This window comes from Peromyscus maniculatus, chromosome 7 (genome assembly GCF_049852395.1).
Source record: "Peromyscus maniculatus bairdii isolate BWxNUB_F1_BW_parent chromosome 7, HU_Pman_BW_mat_3.1, whole genome shotgun sequence".
NCBI classification, from domain to species: domain Eukaryota; kingdom Metazoa; phylum Chordata; class Mammalia; order Rodentia; family Cricetidae; genus Peromyscus; species Peromyscus maniculatus.
In genome coordinates, this window is record NC_134858.1 from 45,421,285 (window position 1) to 45,437,018 (window position 15,734).

Genomic DNA, 15,734 nt, shown 5'->3' on the forward strand with positions numbered 1-15,734 from the left:
ATTATGGAGTTCACTTTCTTTGTGGCAAAAGTAGCCACTGGACAAAAAGTGTCCTTTCATCAACTGATTGACAGTATGTTATATAAATTGGACATGCAGGACCCATAGGAAGGTGACCACTGAACTTTGCAAGACAAGATGGTCTTTCAGGTTCCTGCTTCACAGAGGAAGACTGCCAAATATTCTACAGGACACAGAAAGAAGCAACTGAGAGACTCTAGGCATGTAGGCTGAAGAATGAATGCCCCAACATTGCAGAAGAACTTTGGGTGACTGTCCAGGCAGCCAGCTGTCTCTGTCATTCTAGATTTTTGGAAGTTGCTTACAATGTTCTTCCTGTTTATTTAGATAATATTATATCCTTCTGAGGTCTTTAATGTAGTTGAAAACTAGATAGTTATAATTTTCCTTGGTTATGATAAAAGATAAATTAGATATAAAACTTTAGACTCACAAATATAGGATAGATAGAATAATTTCTTTAATTTTGCAAAATAAAAATAGACTAGATATTGTAACTATAATTCTTGCTTGATAACTGCTATATATAAATGTGTTATATATAAATTTACTATGTTGAAGTTAAAACCTTCCTTTTAAATAGAAAGAAAAGGAAAAATGATGGGGATGTTGTTCTGTATGCTGTGAATATATGTTGCTCTGATTGGTTGACAAGGAAAGCTGTTTGGCCAATGGTGAGGCAGAATAAGGTTAGGTGGGACATTCTAACTAGAGAGAGAGGAAGGAGAAAGACAGAGCAGAGGAGACGCTGCCAGCCACCACCATGAGAAGCAAGATGTAAAAGTACTGGTAAGCCATAAGCCATGTGGCAAAATATAGATTTATAGAAATGGGTTAATTTAAGATGTGAGAGCTAGCTAGTGAGAAGCCTGCCATGGCCATAGTTTAAAAATAATATAAGCCTCTGTGTATTTACTTGGGTCTGAACAGCTACAGGACCAAGGGGCCATGGGAGCCTGGCAGGACCAGAAGAAAAACTTCAGCTACACTTTACACATTTGAAAATCTGCCTGGAATTTGTGAAAGAGAGCTAACAGTCTTCTCCCTGGACTCCCAGCATCTCTGTATTAGTTGTTGCTGCTGTGATGAAATGCTCACCACCAAGAACTCAAAGGCCAAAAGTGCTCTGGGATAATGCTTTTGTACACTGGTTTAATAAAATGCTGATTGGCCAGTAGCCAAGCAGGAAGTGTAGGTGGGATAAGCAGACAAGGAGAATTCTGGGAAGAGGAAGGCTGAGTCAGGAGACATCAGCCTGCCCTCCAAGGAGCAGCATGTAATGGCACATAAGTAAAGCCATGGAACACATGGCAACATATCCATTAACAGAAATGGCTGAGTTTAAATCTAAGAGCTAGTCAGGGGTAGGTCTGAGCTAATGGCCAAGCAGTTTTAATTAATATAAGCCTTTGTGTGTTTACTTGGGTCTGAGCAGCTGCAGACCAGGTGGGACATTGGAAAACTTCAGCTACACGAAAGGTTTCTTTTTTTTTTTTTTTTTTTTTTTTGAGACAGGGTTTCTCTGCGTAGTTTTGCGCCTTTCCTGGAGCTCACTTGGTAGCCCAGGCTGGCCTCGAACTCACAGCGATCCGCCTGGCTCTGCCTCCCGAGTGCTGGGATTAAAGGCGTGCGCCACCACCGCCCAGCGCGAAAGGTTTCTTTTAGCAGATTGGTCCATGTTCTCTTGGTTCCACGTGTCTGAGCATGGAGGAAGGCAGCACACGGAGGCAGAGGAGCTTCTGCATGGCTTGTAAAAAGCAGAGAAGAGGAGGGTTTACACAGGAGGGGCCAGAGCACAATATAGCCATAAGGATGCAGAGAGACTGAGAGACTTTTAAGCCTAATGGAAGTAAATAAGCAGTCCCCGGAACCTGCCTGAACCTGATCACATCACATACGTCTGAGTGTAGAAAATGCTCAGAGAGCCAAAGACCACGAGAACATGAACCTTGAACTCACCCTGGTTTAGAACTCCCTGGATGATCTTGGTAAATGATTTAAACTCTCTCTTTACTCATTCTCTCTTTACTCTCAGTTCAAGAAGACAGGAAGTCCTAGTATGCCTGTCTCGTGAAACAATGTCAATACACATAAAGTAACAATGTTTCCATGGGAAGAACCCATTAAAATCTGTGAATCCATGTGACTCAGAGAGGCTGTGGTCTTGGGAAGTTACCACCATCTGGCTTCCCAGAAACAGTTGAACCAAACCCTTCCCAAATATTTTCCTTCCCAATAGACTCCTTTAGAATAATCTCCAATTGAGAGACCCAGACTAAGCCACATAAAATTAAAACAGTTTTTTCAAAAGCCTTTGTATGGGAAAAAAAAAGTATTGTTATGCTCATTTGATAGCACATGACTAACGATGCTGAAAAGTCAGGATTTTCTTTTGGAAAGAGGACTTGAGTCTAACTTGTCTGGTTTTATGTTTTTGTTTGTTGTTGTTGTTTTTAAGATTAGACGGTGAAAGCAGGAAGATCTGGAGTTTGAGGCTAGCCAGGGCTACATGAGACTCTACAAAAAAAAGCAAGGAGAAGTGGAGGTTGGTGATGTGTTCAAACACATAAGCTCTTATAAAGGGTAAGGAAAGCAAGACGTATAAAGCCCCCCCCCCCAGGACCAACTGCTGTCTCCTGTGGGCCCGATGCATGTGTCCAAGGCACCTATTCTTCCTGGGACTCTTTCTATCAGAAAAAGAACACAGATCCCAGGTGGATTCGAACCTGTGACTGCCATCCTATTAATCTGAGATGTAATCAACATTACTGATTTCTCTATATCAATCACATTCAGAGATGTAATCAACATTACTGATTTCTCTATATCAATCACATTCAAGGTGGTTTCCCTTCAATTCTTGTTCTACATAGTGTACTGTTCACAGAATAATGTGCATTTTCATCTTGGTAACTGGGGCTTGACAGCAAGGCTCAGGTAGAAACTCCCAAGTTTAAGTTACCATGGGAGTATTACCACCTGCTTATCAGACTTAGAGCCCTAACATCTTTGTCTGTTGCAATGATATTTGAGTAGGAGGCAGATCATTCTGCCCCTCGTTTCAGCCTTTGCTTGACTTGGTCACTGTGGTTTTGCCATCCAGATTCCCCCTTAGGGTGAAGGGTATGAATCCCACTGAAAAGTATCCTCTACCCTATGCTCTGCAGCTTGTATCTGTGATGTGTTTTGGTGCAGGAAGGCCATACAGTGGTAGCACCCTACCAGCCAAAGAAGGAGCCTCCCCACCAAGTTCACCCAGTTCTTAGAAATGAGACCAAACCAGGCCTTTATGTTAAAGGTATGAAAACCAGAAGTTGAGTGGGTAATGGGCAATATTTATTCTTTGGTGCTAGCTCCTTTTGTGTATAAACTAGTATAATGGTGCAAAGGGTGATTCTAAGAAATTTGGAGGGGTAGAAAGTTTTATGAAGATGGTGTTCAACAATATGATTAGTCTTTACTTATATTCCTGGGCTGGTGCCCAAGTTCTGTACTACTGAGCAGTAACCTTACCCAGCTAATCTAACCTGTAAAAGATAAGTCAGGCTTCATATCAAAGTCAAATGTTCATATAAATGAAGAGAAAAACTGGCTAAAGCTTCAAGGTTTATTTTTTTAAGGAATAGTTAAGAGTTTTAAAGTAATTATTTTTAAGGTTGAGAGGTTCAGGAAAAACTGGTGATAAAGAAAGGGACAACATGAAGGCTGGTGGACCACCTTCTATTAGATGTTGTCATGGATTGTAGTCAAGTATTTGGTCTGCTCTTTGTGGTTGAGAGGAGAGAAAAGAGAATCTGGGAGGTGGTATAACCGGGAGGATCCACCTAGATGTGACTGTCCTGCCCACTTCAGGTTCATGGTATCTTAGCTGCTGGTGGGCTCCAAACTGATAGCTAATGGGATGACAGAGGCTGGGGGACAGCAGGGGCAGCCAGGAGGGCCAAGATGTCACCTGAGAATAACTTAACTGAGAGCAAAGCAATCAGGAGCCGTGAGTGTGCCACACCTGTGTGTGATTTCCTTTCTGTTTCATTCCGTGATGAGTTTCTGTGATTCTCTCCTAGGACAATTCAAACCATGAAAACAATGACCAGTCGTAAGTCACTGTGGGTGCTGCTGTTTATAGTTATCTTCTGGGTCTCATTCACAGTTTTCAGAAACCCATCAAAGGTAAGGAACTAATTTCTTTTTCTGTTTTACTTGATGTTGTGTATCTAGGAAAGTGTAAGTTGCAAAGACCTACCAACTGGAACGGAGTTGGATGTGTTCAATATGACTTATCAAGCAGCATTAACGAACCAACATAACTGACCATTGTTAAACACAGCAACAAGTGAGGAACGTCCCAAACCTTTCATGTATAAGCTGGGACCCAGGACAGAGAGTGCTTCTCAGAGATAGGGAAGTCAGAGGGAGGGCAAGCTTTATAGGCAGCCATTTACGTGTGTGTTTACACAGACATTGCTCTGTGCTGCTTGTGGATAAGTGCAGCCATTGTTTGACAAGGTCCACAGCCTGTGTTTGCACCAACATAAGGAAACTTCTGTAGGACAGAATACATTCATTTCTATGTACTGAAATGGACCTGCCTTTTGAAAACTGTGGATAATTACAAGTGGGAAACATTTCTCTCCTCCAGTACCAGGCAGTCTAAATATCGATTCAAACTTTTACCTCATTGCAGCAATTGAGGCTTACATTTTATTTTGTTAGTGTTGGCTTTGTTGTTTGTTTTCTCTATTTCATTGGTTGCTTCTCTGCTGTGGAGTGGAGCTTTACTTGGTGGTAGTGGTTAGTTGATTTTATTCGTTTGCAGAACTTTGTTTTTGTTTTTGTGATACATGGATTCACTCTGTAGCATAGGTTAGCCCTTCTCTTATGGTAAAGCTCAAGCTCAGCCTCAAACTTGCAGTTGTCCTGATTTGGCTTTCACTGCTTTTAGAGAGCTATTTATTAAAAATATTCTTTTTTTTCTTTTTCTTTTTTTTTTTTTGGTTTTTTTTTCGAGAAAGGGTTTCTCTGTGTAGCTTTGCACCTTTCCTGGAGCTCACTCTGTAGCCAAGGTTGGCCTCGAACTCACAGAGACCTGCCTGGCTCTGCCTCCCGAGTGCTGGGATTAAAGGTGGGCGCCACCACCGCCCAGACTATTAAAAATATTCTTGTTCATAGTTTATTATTATTATCTACACAAGAATTGGGTTCATGCAAGCTTCTTTGCCTTTACTGAAAATTCTAATTAGTGATTGATAGCAATGATCCATCTTATTATTACTTCATTGGACATGCTAGGATACTTTTAAATATCTTTTCAAGTCATAGAGACAGGCCCACTTGCCATGAGTCCAATGCCTTTCTGAAGTTTCCCATGTGTCCCCGTTAGGATTTCTATTGATGTGATGAAACACTATGACCAAAGGCAACTTGGGTGGGAAAGAGTTTATTTGTCTTATATTTCTATATTGTAGACCCTCATTGAAGGAACTCAGGACAGGAACTCAAACAGGGCAGGAACCTGGACTCAGGAGCTGACTAAGAAGCCATGGAGGGGTGCCCCTTACTGGCTTGCTCCTCATGGCTTGCTCAGCCTTCTCTCTTATATTACCCAGGACCACTAGCCCATGGATGGCTCCACCCACAATGAGCTGAGCCCTTGCACATCAATCGCTAATGAAGAAAATGCCCTACAGACTTATGTACAGCCCAAGCTTATGGGGGCATTTTCTCAATTGAGGCTCCCCTCTCTCTGATAACTGTAGCTTGTGTCAAGTTGACATAAAATTAGCCAGCACACCATATTATTCCATAATACTCACAATAGCCATTCAAGGTACATAATTATGACATGATAGTTGATAAAATCTGACTTATAGTTATGTGAGTGCAGGACCTATAGGGGCCAGAAGATGGCGTCAGATCACCTGAAGCTGGAGTTACAGGTGGTTGTTACCCAATGGCAATTGAACAGCAAGCACTTAACTGCTCAGCCCTCTCTCCACCCCCATATCACCACCATTTTGAAGAAGATCCCAGCAAGGGCTATTGGAGGTTGAATGGGTTAACAAAATAAGTCATTGAAAACCAGAGGTATACTGACAGTTTAATTAAAGACATCTGTGTGAAACATATGTGACCATAAAATCTTAGTGTAATATAAATTCTATACCTAACAGTGTTCTATAAAAGACAAAAGTTGGTTAACCTACCAAAACTTTTTCCATTCTACATTGAATAGCACTTTTTCTTTGTTCTCTATTCTATTTCTTGCCCATTCAGATATGGGTTCAGTTCAAGTTGCCTTTGTCCTTGAGTCGCTGGAATTTGGTCACGACAGCCTCATGCGCTACAGTGCCTCTGAACCTACCGGTTTCTCCAAAAGGGACAGAGCTGAGAGTCAGGGAGGTCCTAGAGAAACTAGACCAACAGATCCCTCCCAGGCCTTTTACCCACCTCAACACCACCACCAGTGCCACACACAGCACAGCCACCATCCTCAACCCTCGTGACAAACACTGCGTGGGGGACAAGCTGGATGTGCTGTTGGAAGCCAGGGACCACCTGGGACACAGGAAGGAGTATGGTGGGGACTTCCTGAGGGCCAGGATGTCCTCCCCAGCCCTGAAGGCAGGAGCTTCTGGGAAGGTGACAGACTTCAACAATGGCACCTACCTGGTCAGCTTCACTCTGTTCTGGGAGGGCCCGGTGGCCCTGTCTGTCCTGCTCATCCATCCCAGTGAAGGGGTGTCAGCTCTCTGGAGAGCAAGGAAACAGGGCTACGACAGAGTCATCTTCACCGGCCGGTTTGTAAATGGATCCTCTCAGGTCCACACTGAGTGTGCCTTGGTTCTAAACTCAAGTGTCGAGCTGTGCCAATATCTGGACGCCCAGGACCAAGAAGCGTTCTACTGTGTGAAGCCTCCAAATGTACCCTGTGCGGCTCTCACCCACATGCATTCAAAGAACAAAGAAGTTTCCTATCTTAGTCAGCAAGAGAGGAGCCTCTTTGAAAGGTAAATAATTATTGTTTCACATTTGTGGTGAGAAATTGGTAATCTAGGATGCAGGGAATGTATTCTAAGCACTGTAACTTAGGGACTCTGTAAGAAGAGTCCTCTGTGAGGGGACCTGTGAATTCATTTGGGGACAGTGTTCAATCTCCAGGGGTCCTCAGACATTGGTGATAAGTAATACTTATCAATGAACCTAAAAACGCAGGTTGACTAAGAACAAAAGGAAAGAGAACTCTGTGTGTGTTCTAATCATTCTTTCTGTGTCTCAATACACTGCCTTGCATACATATCTTCTGGGTCCCCGGCTCCTATGAACTATGAAACAAATAAAGGGAAACTTACTAAATGACATGAAATTCTAGGCAGGGAAATTAGATTATCACTGAGAAGTAGCAGAAGGATTGGCAATTCTGGCTCTGGAAGTATGCTTGATTTGAGGTCATTGCAGATTAATTTCTGTATCTGTCTCTTTAAGGTCAAATATAGGTGTGGAGATTATGGGAAAATCCAATGTGATTAGTGTCTCCAAATGCAACAGTAAGTGGTTCTGTGCTTGGTGGGCGGTGCTTAACCCTGGACCCATTTAAAGTTCCTTCTCTCTTGGCTGGACTTGGTCACTGTCTCTGTTCTCATAAGGTGGGCCAAGGCACAAAGTCCGTAAGCGAATGAATGTTTGGATTCACTAGGATCTTTCGTGCCTGCTTTAGTACCCACATCTCTCAGCAATCGACTCCTCAGGTAGAAGGTCATCTGCCCATCCTACACAACAAGCTGCAAATGACAAAACTCTCTCCCAAGTCTTTACCTAGTTCTTCATCCCCACCAACACCATCTCCTGCCATCTTCACAGCCTCCCTAGAATTATGCCTTAGACATCTCCAATGTGCCATCTAGGAGTCAATTTACTACCATGCTTCAGTCTTGGTGTTTGAAACCATTTCTTTTTACAAAGGACTTCCATGAGTATTCGATAATCTCTCTCACACACATTTGCTTTTTTCCCTCCTTCTCTGACCAGCTCATGAATACCACCTAAAATGATTTCAGGTAACTGTATCTAGATTCATCATGGAAAGCTTGCTAATTGCTTAGACGATTTTCCACATAGAAGGAAAAACACGTTTCTGATTGCAGAGGTGATGTGTAGTGCAGTGCTTTCCAAGCAGGCACAAAACCCTAGGATTGACCCTCAGCACCACATAAACACACACCCATAACTTCCTAACTCCAGAAGTGGAAATGGGAAGATGAGGAGTTCAAGGCCATCCTCACCTACATAACAAGTTGAAGGCAAACCTGGACAACATGAGACCCTGTCTCAAAGACAGACGAAGACTGACTCAGAGAGGAAGAGAGAGAGAAATGGTAGTTCTTTTGTCCCATATATATCAGCACCTTCATAGTAGTTGTTAAAATATTAACTTACCCTTTGGAAGTGATGAATAATTGTGACCCCAAACCTGCTGCCACACCATCCTACCCACCCACACACCCACACCTTCACAGGTCTCTTCATTACCCAGAGACTAAGGTGGAAGATCTGTCCCTTCTTAGACCTCCAGGCCTCTCTCAATGCAAATTGACCAATTTATAGCCACATTCACCCTACATTTATCTCAAAGCATTCATACTTTCATGGTGACATTTTAGACACCATGAGAACATGTGACAAGCTCAGGAACCAAGTGGAATAACATGCTCACATTGAAGAGCTCTTGCCTTTTATAAGATTTGATGAGGCTGGTCTCATGGCAGTCTAAAAAATAGTTAAATTTTAGTTGAAGGCATTTTTTATTCTGAGAGGAAAAACCCCATGTACTTTTCATATAGACATTAATAGGTATCACTTAGGAAACTCATATCAGAGGAAACTTTTACTGAAAATAAACATTCCATTTTGAAGATCCTTTAATAAGTTTCTTTTTATTGTCACCAACCACGCCCACACCTATCTAGAGGGCTCTTTGGAAAAGATGGAAGGCTCTTAAACACAGGTGAATAGAACAGTGTTTTAGAAGACTCGATCTTGCTCATTTCTTGGCAGAAGAAGCTGTTCCAGCAAAAGAGAGATGCAAGCTCGGGAAGGCATCTGCAATCCCCAGTGGGCACATCTGGAAAAACACCTGGACTCCAGCCTCCTGTAGTTTGGCTCCCATCAAAATGAAGGACTGCCTGAGAGGAAAATTCATCCATCTGATGGGTGATTCCACAATCCGCCAGTGGATGGAATACTTCAAAAGCAGTATCAACAGTATGTCTCAATATAATTCACACCTCTTTCACACACTGTGTTTTAATTTCAAGGGGGAAAAAAGAGTACAGGAAATTCCTCCTCCATCATAGTTCTATAGTTCTTAATCACAAACCACCAGCATTATTCACAAAAAAATGTTACTATCTTTCCCTAGAATCATGGTTGTTATACTGACACTCGGGTCAAAAGACTTTGTTTCAGGGATCACCAAAAACCATGTGTATAGCATATATTTACATTATAATTCATAACAGTAGGAAAATTGCATTTATGAAGTAGCAACAAAAATAATTTTTGGTTGTGGGTCACCACAACATGAGGAACTGTATTAAAGGGTCACAGCATTAGCAAGGTTGAGAACCACTGATCTAGAACAATGTTCACTATCCCTAGCATTTGTTTTGAATGAAATAAAGTAACAAACAGCAAGTATTTATCGCACTGCAAGGCACACTAACACATACCCAGAAAGCAACAGCAATTGGAACTGTTATCACCAGTTAGTATCAGAGTTGAGGCTAGAATCTATTTGTAAGAAGCCTAGTTTTATTTCTAGTTTTACTAAGTCAAGAATACACCAACACTAAGTCAGATTATAATATTTTATGTCAGTTAAACCACATAATAAACCATCACTTCCTGTTCTTCTAGGTCCTTGCACCCTGGCTCTTGTCACTGAAGACAAGGTTGAGGCTATGACAGGCCTTGGTATGAGACCAATCTTGTGGTCTCCAATTTAAAAAAATAATAAACTGATCCTCTATAAAGGCTGAAATTGGCAGGGCCTGGGTTCTAAGTTGAAAAAGTATTCCCAACAGAGAGGACATGTTAGATCATGATTTCCAGTAAACAATCAGCCCTTCATAATTTTGTCTCTCTGAGTTAGAAAATTGAGATTCTAGTGAAACTTTATCATGACATAAGCAGACATTGCAGTTTCATAGGTCATGCAGCATCTGAGGTTTGAATGACCCTCCCCCTTCAGCATGAAGGTTATAGTGGGTCGAGATAACTGTATACTGTATAAGGTTAGATTCTGTAGCCAGAATGTGCTTGGGAAAAGAGCACTGGAGTGAGTTGGAAGCAAGTTCTACCACACACACCCCACAGACTCTCCAGCGTGTCTCTTGCAGCCTCACTCCCTGCCTTAGACTCCTCAGCCATCCCTTACCCATTAAGACATGGGACAAGGCAGCTGTGGTCACTGACTACATAATTTCTCAGAAGCTGTAGGGATAGAACAACTCACCTTTCTGCTGTGATTAGGGACTAATTGGCACAGGGGAACAGGGTGGACGTTGTCTTCTATTCATAGTGTGCTGCTTTTCAGAGATTATTTCAAGAGATTATTTTTTCTCAAGGGTTAGAAGGGGAATCATAAGTGCCCTTTGAGTCACAAACTGTCATCTTGGGCAATTTGACACCCTGTCTTGACTTTCTTTTCTATAACATGACAAATGGGTGTGTGTGTGTGTTTGTGTGTGTGTGTGTGTGTGTGTGTGTGTGTGTGTGTGTGAATATCACTGAGGCAAGTGTCTGCATCTGTCTAGATAAATGCTTTTGTGAAGGGCATCACAAATGAGCCATCATATTACTGTCACTAGTGTAGATGAGACACTTGGTGCCATTCCACTCTTAGGGAGAGAAGGAGGACAGAGAATACAGGTTTAGATTCCTGGAGCCGTTACAGAGATTTGCTTGGCTCTTTTTGCACATAACATCAATTAATAACCTTCCCTATCTACCCTCATTTAAGGTCAGGGCATAGGTAACATGTCCTATGAGAACAGCATGGACACACAAACCGCATCATCTTCTGGTAAAGCTGAGTTGAGAGACAAGCCATCCCCTGCACAATTCAACCTGAATGATTCTGGAATGGGGCAGTTCCTTATCATAAAGCACTTTGAGTTGTTTGAGTATCAGATTCCATAAGTTTATACCACTCTAAACACCAGATCTTTTCTCCTATATTTGTGGCTAGTTGATCTCTGTAACTGTATTCTCCTTTTGTTTTGGGATTGCCTGTTGGTCTCAGCACTGAGGTCTGTGGATCTGCATGAGACTGGAAAACTACAACACCAACTCGCTGTGGACTTGGATGAAAACATCAACATCCAGTGGACAAAACATGGTTATCCCCTTATTGGGTCATTGGTCTACTCTGTCAAAGAGATGGAGTACATTGCACGGATAATTGACAGAACTGGAGGAGAGAAAAACACGGTCATTGTCATTTCTCTGGGTCAGCATTTCAGACCTTTCCCCATTGACCTTTTCATCCGAAGAGCCCTCAATGTCCACAAAGCTCTTCAGCGTCTTCTCCTGAGAAGCCCAGACACTATGGTTGTCCTCAAAACAGAAAACGTCAGGGAGATTAGCAGTGATGTGGAAAGATTTAGTGACTTCCATGGTTACACCCAGTACCTTGTTTTAAAAGATATTTTCCAGGATCTCAATGTGGGTGTCATTGATGCCTGGGATATGACAATTGCATATGGCACAAATGATGTCCATCCACCACAGCATGTGGTTGGAAGTCAAATTAATATATTCTTAAATTATATTTGCTAGCAAACACATAACTCTGAAAGTCACTCATTGAAGTTCAAAGATGCAGTGAATTCTGCTGGTGTGTCAGGTACCAGGATGTCCGAGTTAGTCCAAGGAGTTAGTCTGCACTGTGGTCCATGTGATCCACCCAGTTCAGCCTGACAAGGCCCTAGACTGGGCTTCTACTTCAAGTTGAAGCTCAAAAGAATCAATGAATGGTCCTCCCTTTTTTGATCAGGTCCTCTCTTTTCTGATCAGAGCCACACTGCTCTTGATCAGTGGGAAGTTAGGATTCCCTTGGGTGGGACCTTCTCCCTGTTGCTGTGAGTCCAGGAAAATGAAGTAATTTTGTATAAAAATTTTAAAGGTCTTTGATTCAATTTGTAAATGTTTTTGTGGAGACTTTTTACATCCATATTCATCAGGGAAATTGTTCTGTACTTTTTTCTTGGTTGTGTCTCAAAGTGTGACATCGGGACAATATAGACTTCAGAGAAAGAGTTAGGTATTGTTCCTTCTGTTTGTGATTGGTGGGTGGGTCTGGCAAGCATTGGTTAGGTTTTCTTTAAAAGTTCGTAGTATCCAATAGTGAATCTGTCCAGACCTGAACTTTTCTTTGGAGAGAGACCTTTAATTATTGCTTCAGTCTCATAGCTTATTATGGGTCTGTTTAAATTGTTTCTAATTCCTAGGTTTAGTTTTGATAAACCATATACATTTAGAAATTTGTCATTCTTCTAGGCTTTCCAGATGTTTTGGAAAATAAGATTTTGTATCAACCAAAACAAAATATGCATGGAAACACTACCTTGAAACGTAATATTTTGTAATTTTAGAACAAAAATAAAATAAAATTTTTATATGAAAGACATATAAAAATAGGAATGAATATGGAAGATATTTTAGTCAATTTTTACTCTTAAATATTAAATACAAAATTATAGTTTGGTTTTTATAAATGTATTATAAATTATATATTTTTGTTTGTTTGTCTTTTTGGTTTTGGGGGTTTTTTTGACAGGAATTCTCTGTGTAGTCCTGAGTGTATTGAAACTTACTCTGTAGCCCAGGCTGGCCATGAACACAGAGATCTGCCTTCCTCTGCCTCCTGAGTGCTGGAATTAAAGAAATATGCCACGATTGCCCACATTTATCTATTTAATTTCTATATTATCTTTATTTATTTGCAGGGGGATATATGCCATGGTGCACATATGGGGGTCAGAGAACCATGTCTAGGAGTCAGTTCTCTCCTTCTACCATTTGGGTCCCGATGATTGAACTCATGTTATCAGGTAGCAAGTGCCTTCACCTACCCAGCCATCTCACTGACCCTAAATTATACCTTTTAAAAAGAATAAAGCTGCTTATAGAGATGGATCAGACATTCAGAGCCCTTCTTGCCCTCCCAAAGAACCCAGGTTTGATTCCGAACACACACGGTGCTTCACATTTCCTAGGGACACAACACTCTCTTCTGGCTTCCACAGGCATCAGGCATACACATGGTACACAGACATAGATGCAGACAAAACACTAACCCACATAAAAAAAATTATTGTGTTTTCACTTTCTATTGTTAATTAAATTTATTCATTAATTTTATATACAAGCAAAGTTTTCCCCTCCCTCCTCTCCTCCTATTCCAACTCCTCCCTCTCCCCCGCCCCACTTTTCAACTACTCTGTTTCTGTTCAGAAAGGGACAGGCCTCCCATTAGGTATCAAGAAAACATAGCAGATCAAGTTGAGATAGGACTAAGCTCCTCCCCTTGTATTAAGGCTGGGCAAGGCAACCCAGTGTGAAGAATGTATATTCCTGGAAGCCAGGCCAAGCTTTAGGGACAGGCCCTGCTCCCACCACTAGGAGTCGCACAAGTAGTTCAAGCTCCACAACTGTCACCCAGTAGAGGGCCTGGGTCAGTCCCATGCAGACTCCCTAGCTGTTGCTCCAGAGCCTGTGAGGTGCTGAGAGCCCAGTTTAGCTGTTTCTGTGGGGTCCCTTGTGAAGGCCTTGACCCTTCTGGCTCCCATAATCCTTCCCTGTCTTCAACAGGATTCTCCTAGCTTAGTCAAGTACTTGGCTGTGGTTCTCTGCATCTGTTTCCATCAGTGACTGGATGAAGACTCTCTGATGACAATTTGGGGTAGTCACCAATCTGATTACAGGAGATGGCCAGTTCAGGCTATGTACCAATAATGCTAGGATTCTCAGCTGTGGTTGTCCTAGTACATTCATGGAAGTTTCTCTTACACCAAGGTTTTACCTGATCCCAAAATGCGCTCCACCCACATTTAAATGTCTCTTTCATTACTGCCCCCTCCTCCCAAACCCAATTCCTCTTTTTCCCATCTACCCAGCTGACAGTCTACCCAGGGATCTCTTCTATTTCCCCTTCCCAGGGAAATCCATGTGTCCCCATCCCCCATGTGGGCCCTCCCTGTTTCCTAGCTTCTCTGGGGCTGTGGATTGTAGCACGGATGTTTAAAAACTCCAACTATTTTGCTTGCATTCAACAGTTATATCAAGGTGTCATATCAACTTGGTGGGGTACTTACAAAACAGCTCTTCAAATAAAGAGTTTCATTTCCTTTTCTATCATTAACTACTGGGTCCAGGTGACTTTTACATGGCAGGCTATCCCCTACAGTCAAAGAAGAGCAGAAAACCAGGCAAGGTTCCAGGATCTCAAAAGTCCTCTGATTGTACTCTCCCGTAGGACTGGTCTCTGTGAGATTCCAGCTGAATCTATATTCTCATCATCAGAAACAGGAGGTAACAGAGCGAAACACAGTGAGCTGGAGCTCAGAGACTTTGGTCCTGTTACAAGCCATAATTTGTAGACTTTGCATAACTCAGGTCACCCTCTTAGGTCATGATTTCCCAAATGAAGGAATTAGAGATTCACAACCACAAAATTTTACTTCAGACACTGACTACAGACGCAGGATTCAGGAGAGGTGTCTGGGAAGCCCGATTTATTGTTCCTCCTCAACCAAAGTATCAGTCACGTTTACCTGTGTGTGTCAGTCTTCTAGGTGAGCCTTGGTTTGAAAAGGTAATTTGATACCTTGATACACTTTCAAAGCTATTTTGATGACTTACAATCAACAACATTGATTAGCATTACCCACAATTATATGATAACATTTTAACGTATAATTTCAGTAGTTGAATTAGGCAATGAAATTTTCATCAAGGTCTTCACCACTACATTCTTCTTTAACTCTGCACTATTCACTGAACCTCAGACTCCTTAGAACTCTGACCTCCTCTCACTGCAGCTGGAAGGAAACCAGTACAGCAGAACACTTTAAATCTGTATCCTGTGTCCTTAGGGAGGATACATTCTCTCTACATCTGCCTGGGACTCATTGTTCACAGTCCAGGGATTATTGTACATTCAGGGGAATCAAAAACAATTATTCATGCCCTACCATGTTCAGACACTCTTCTAATCTTTAGAGATATTATAAGAGTTGGAGAGACCCTCAGCAGATAACAGTACTAACTGCTCTTACAGAAGACCTGGTTCAGCTCTCAACACTCACATCAGGTCACTCACAACTGCCTGTAACTCTTAGTGATCTGACACTCTCTTCTAAGGATGCCTGCATACCCATGGTGCACATAGACTCATGTAGACACACACGTGTATACATAAATAAAAAGTTTTTAATTTTTAGCAAAAAAAGAACTTGAAATATATACCATCAGACTTTACCAACTAATGAAGGGACAGGGTAACCAACAAAAAACTATAAAACATTATGTAATGATTAAAAACAAAGTACTATGTCATGCTTGATTTCATGACCCCATTCTTCAGTTTCTAACTAGCACAAACTGGACTTGGGTAGTTTAAAAAAAAAAAGACATGAAGCTTGGAAAGGGTGGGT

General features: G+C 41.8%; 1 protein-coding gene across 16 annotated transcripts in view; it reads left to right on the forward strand.

The window, feature by feature from the left end:
• The window catches only part of LOC107401539 (NXPE family member 4), a 232,061-nt gene extending 219,347 nt beyond the window's left edge, over positions 1-12,714 (forward strand). For 5 of the 16 annotated variants that reach the window (XM_076576215.1, XM_076576213.1, XM_076576214.1 and 2 more), the window contains 6 exons: positions 2,480-2,604; positions 4,086-4,191; positions 6,295-7,028; positions 7,504-7,565; positions 9,073-9,279; positions 11,321-12,714. In XM_076576215.1, the coding sequence (XP_076432330.1) occupies positions 2,531-2,604; positions 4,086-4,191; positions 6,295-7,028; positions 7,504-7,565; positions 9,073-9,279; positions 11,321-11,856 (1,719 nt within the window). In that variant the 5' untranslated portion in view covers positions 2,480-2,530 and the 3' untranslated portion in view covers positions 11,857-12,714. Of the gene's footprint in view, positions 1-1,676; positions 2,010-2,479; positions 2,605-3,216; positions 3,320-4,085; positions 4,192-6,294; positions 7,029-7,503; positions 7,566-9,072; positions 9,280-11,320 lie in introns of those variants that run through there. The other 11 variants (XM_076576226.1, XM_076576220.1, XM_076576224.1 and 8 more) reach the window with 6 other exon arrangements.
• Positions 12,715-15,734: the final 3,020 nt, after the last annotated feature.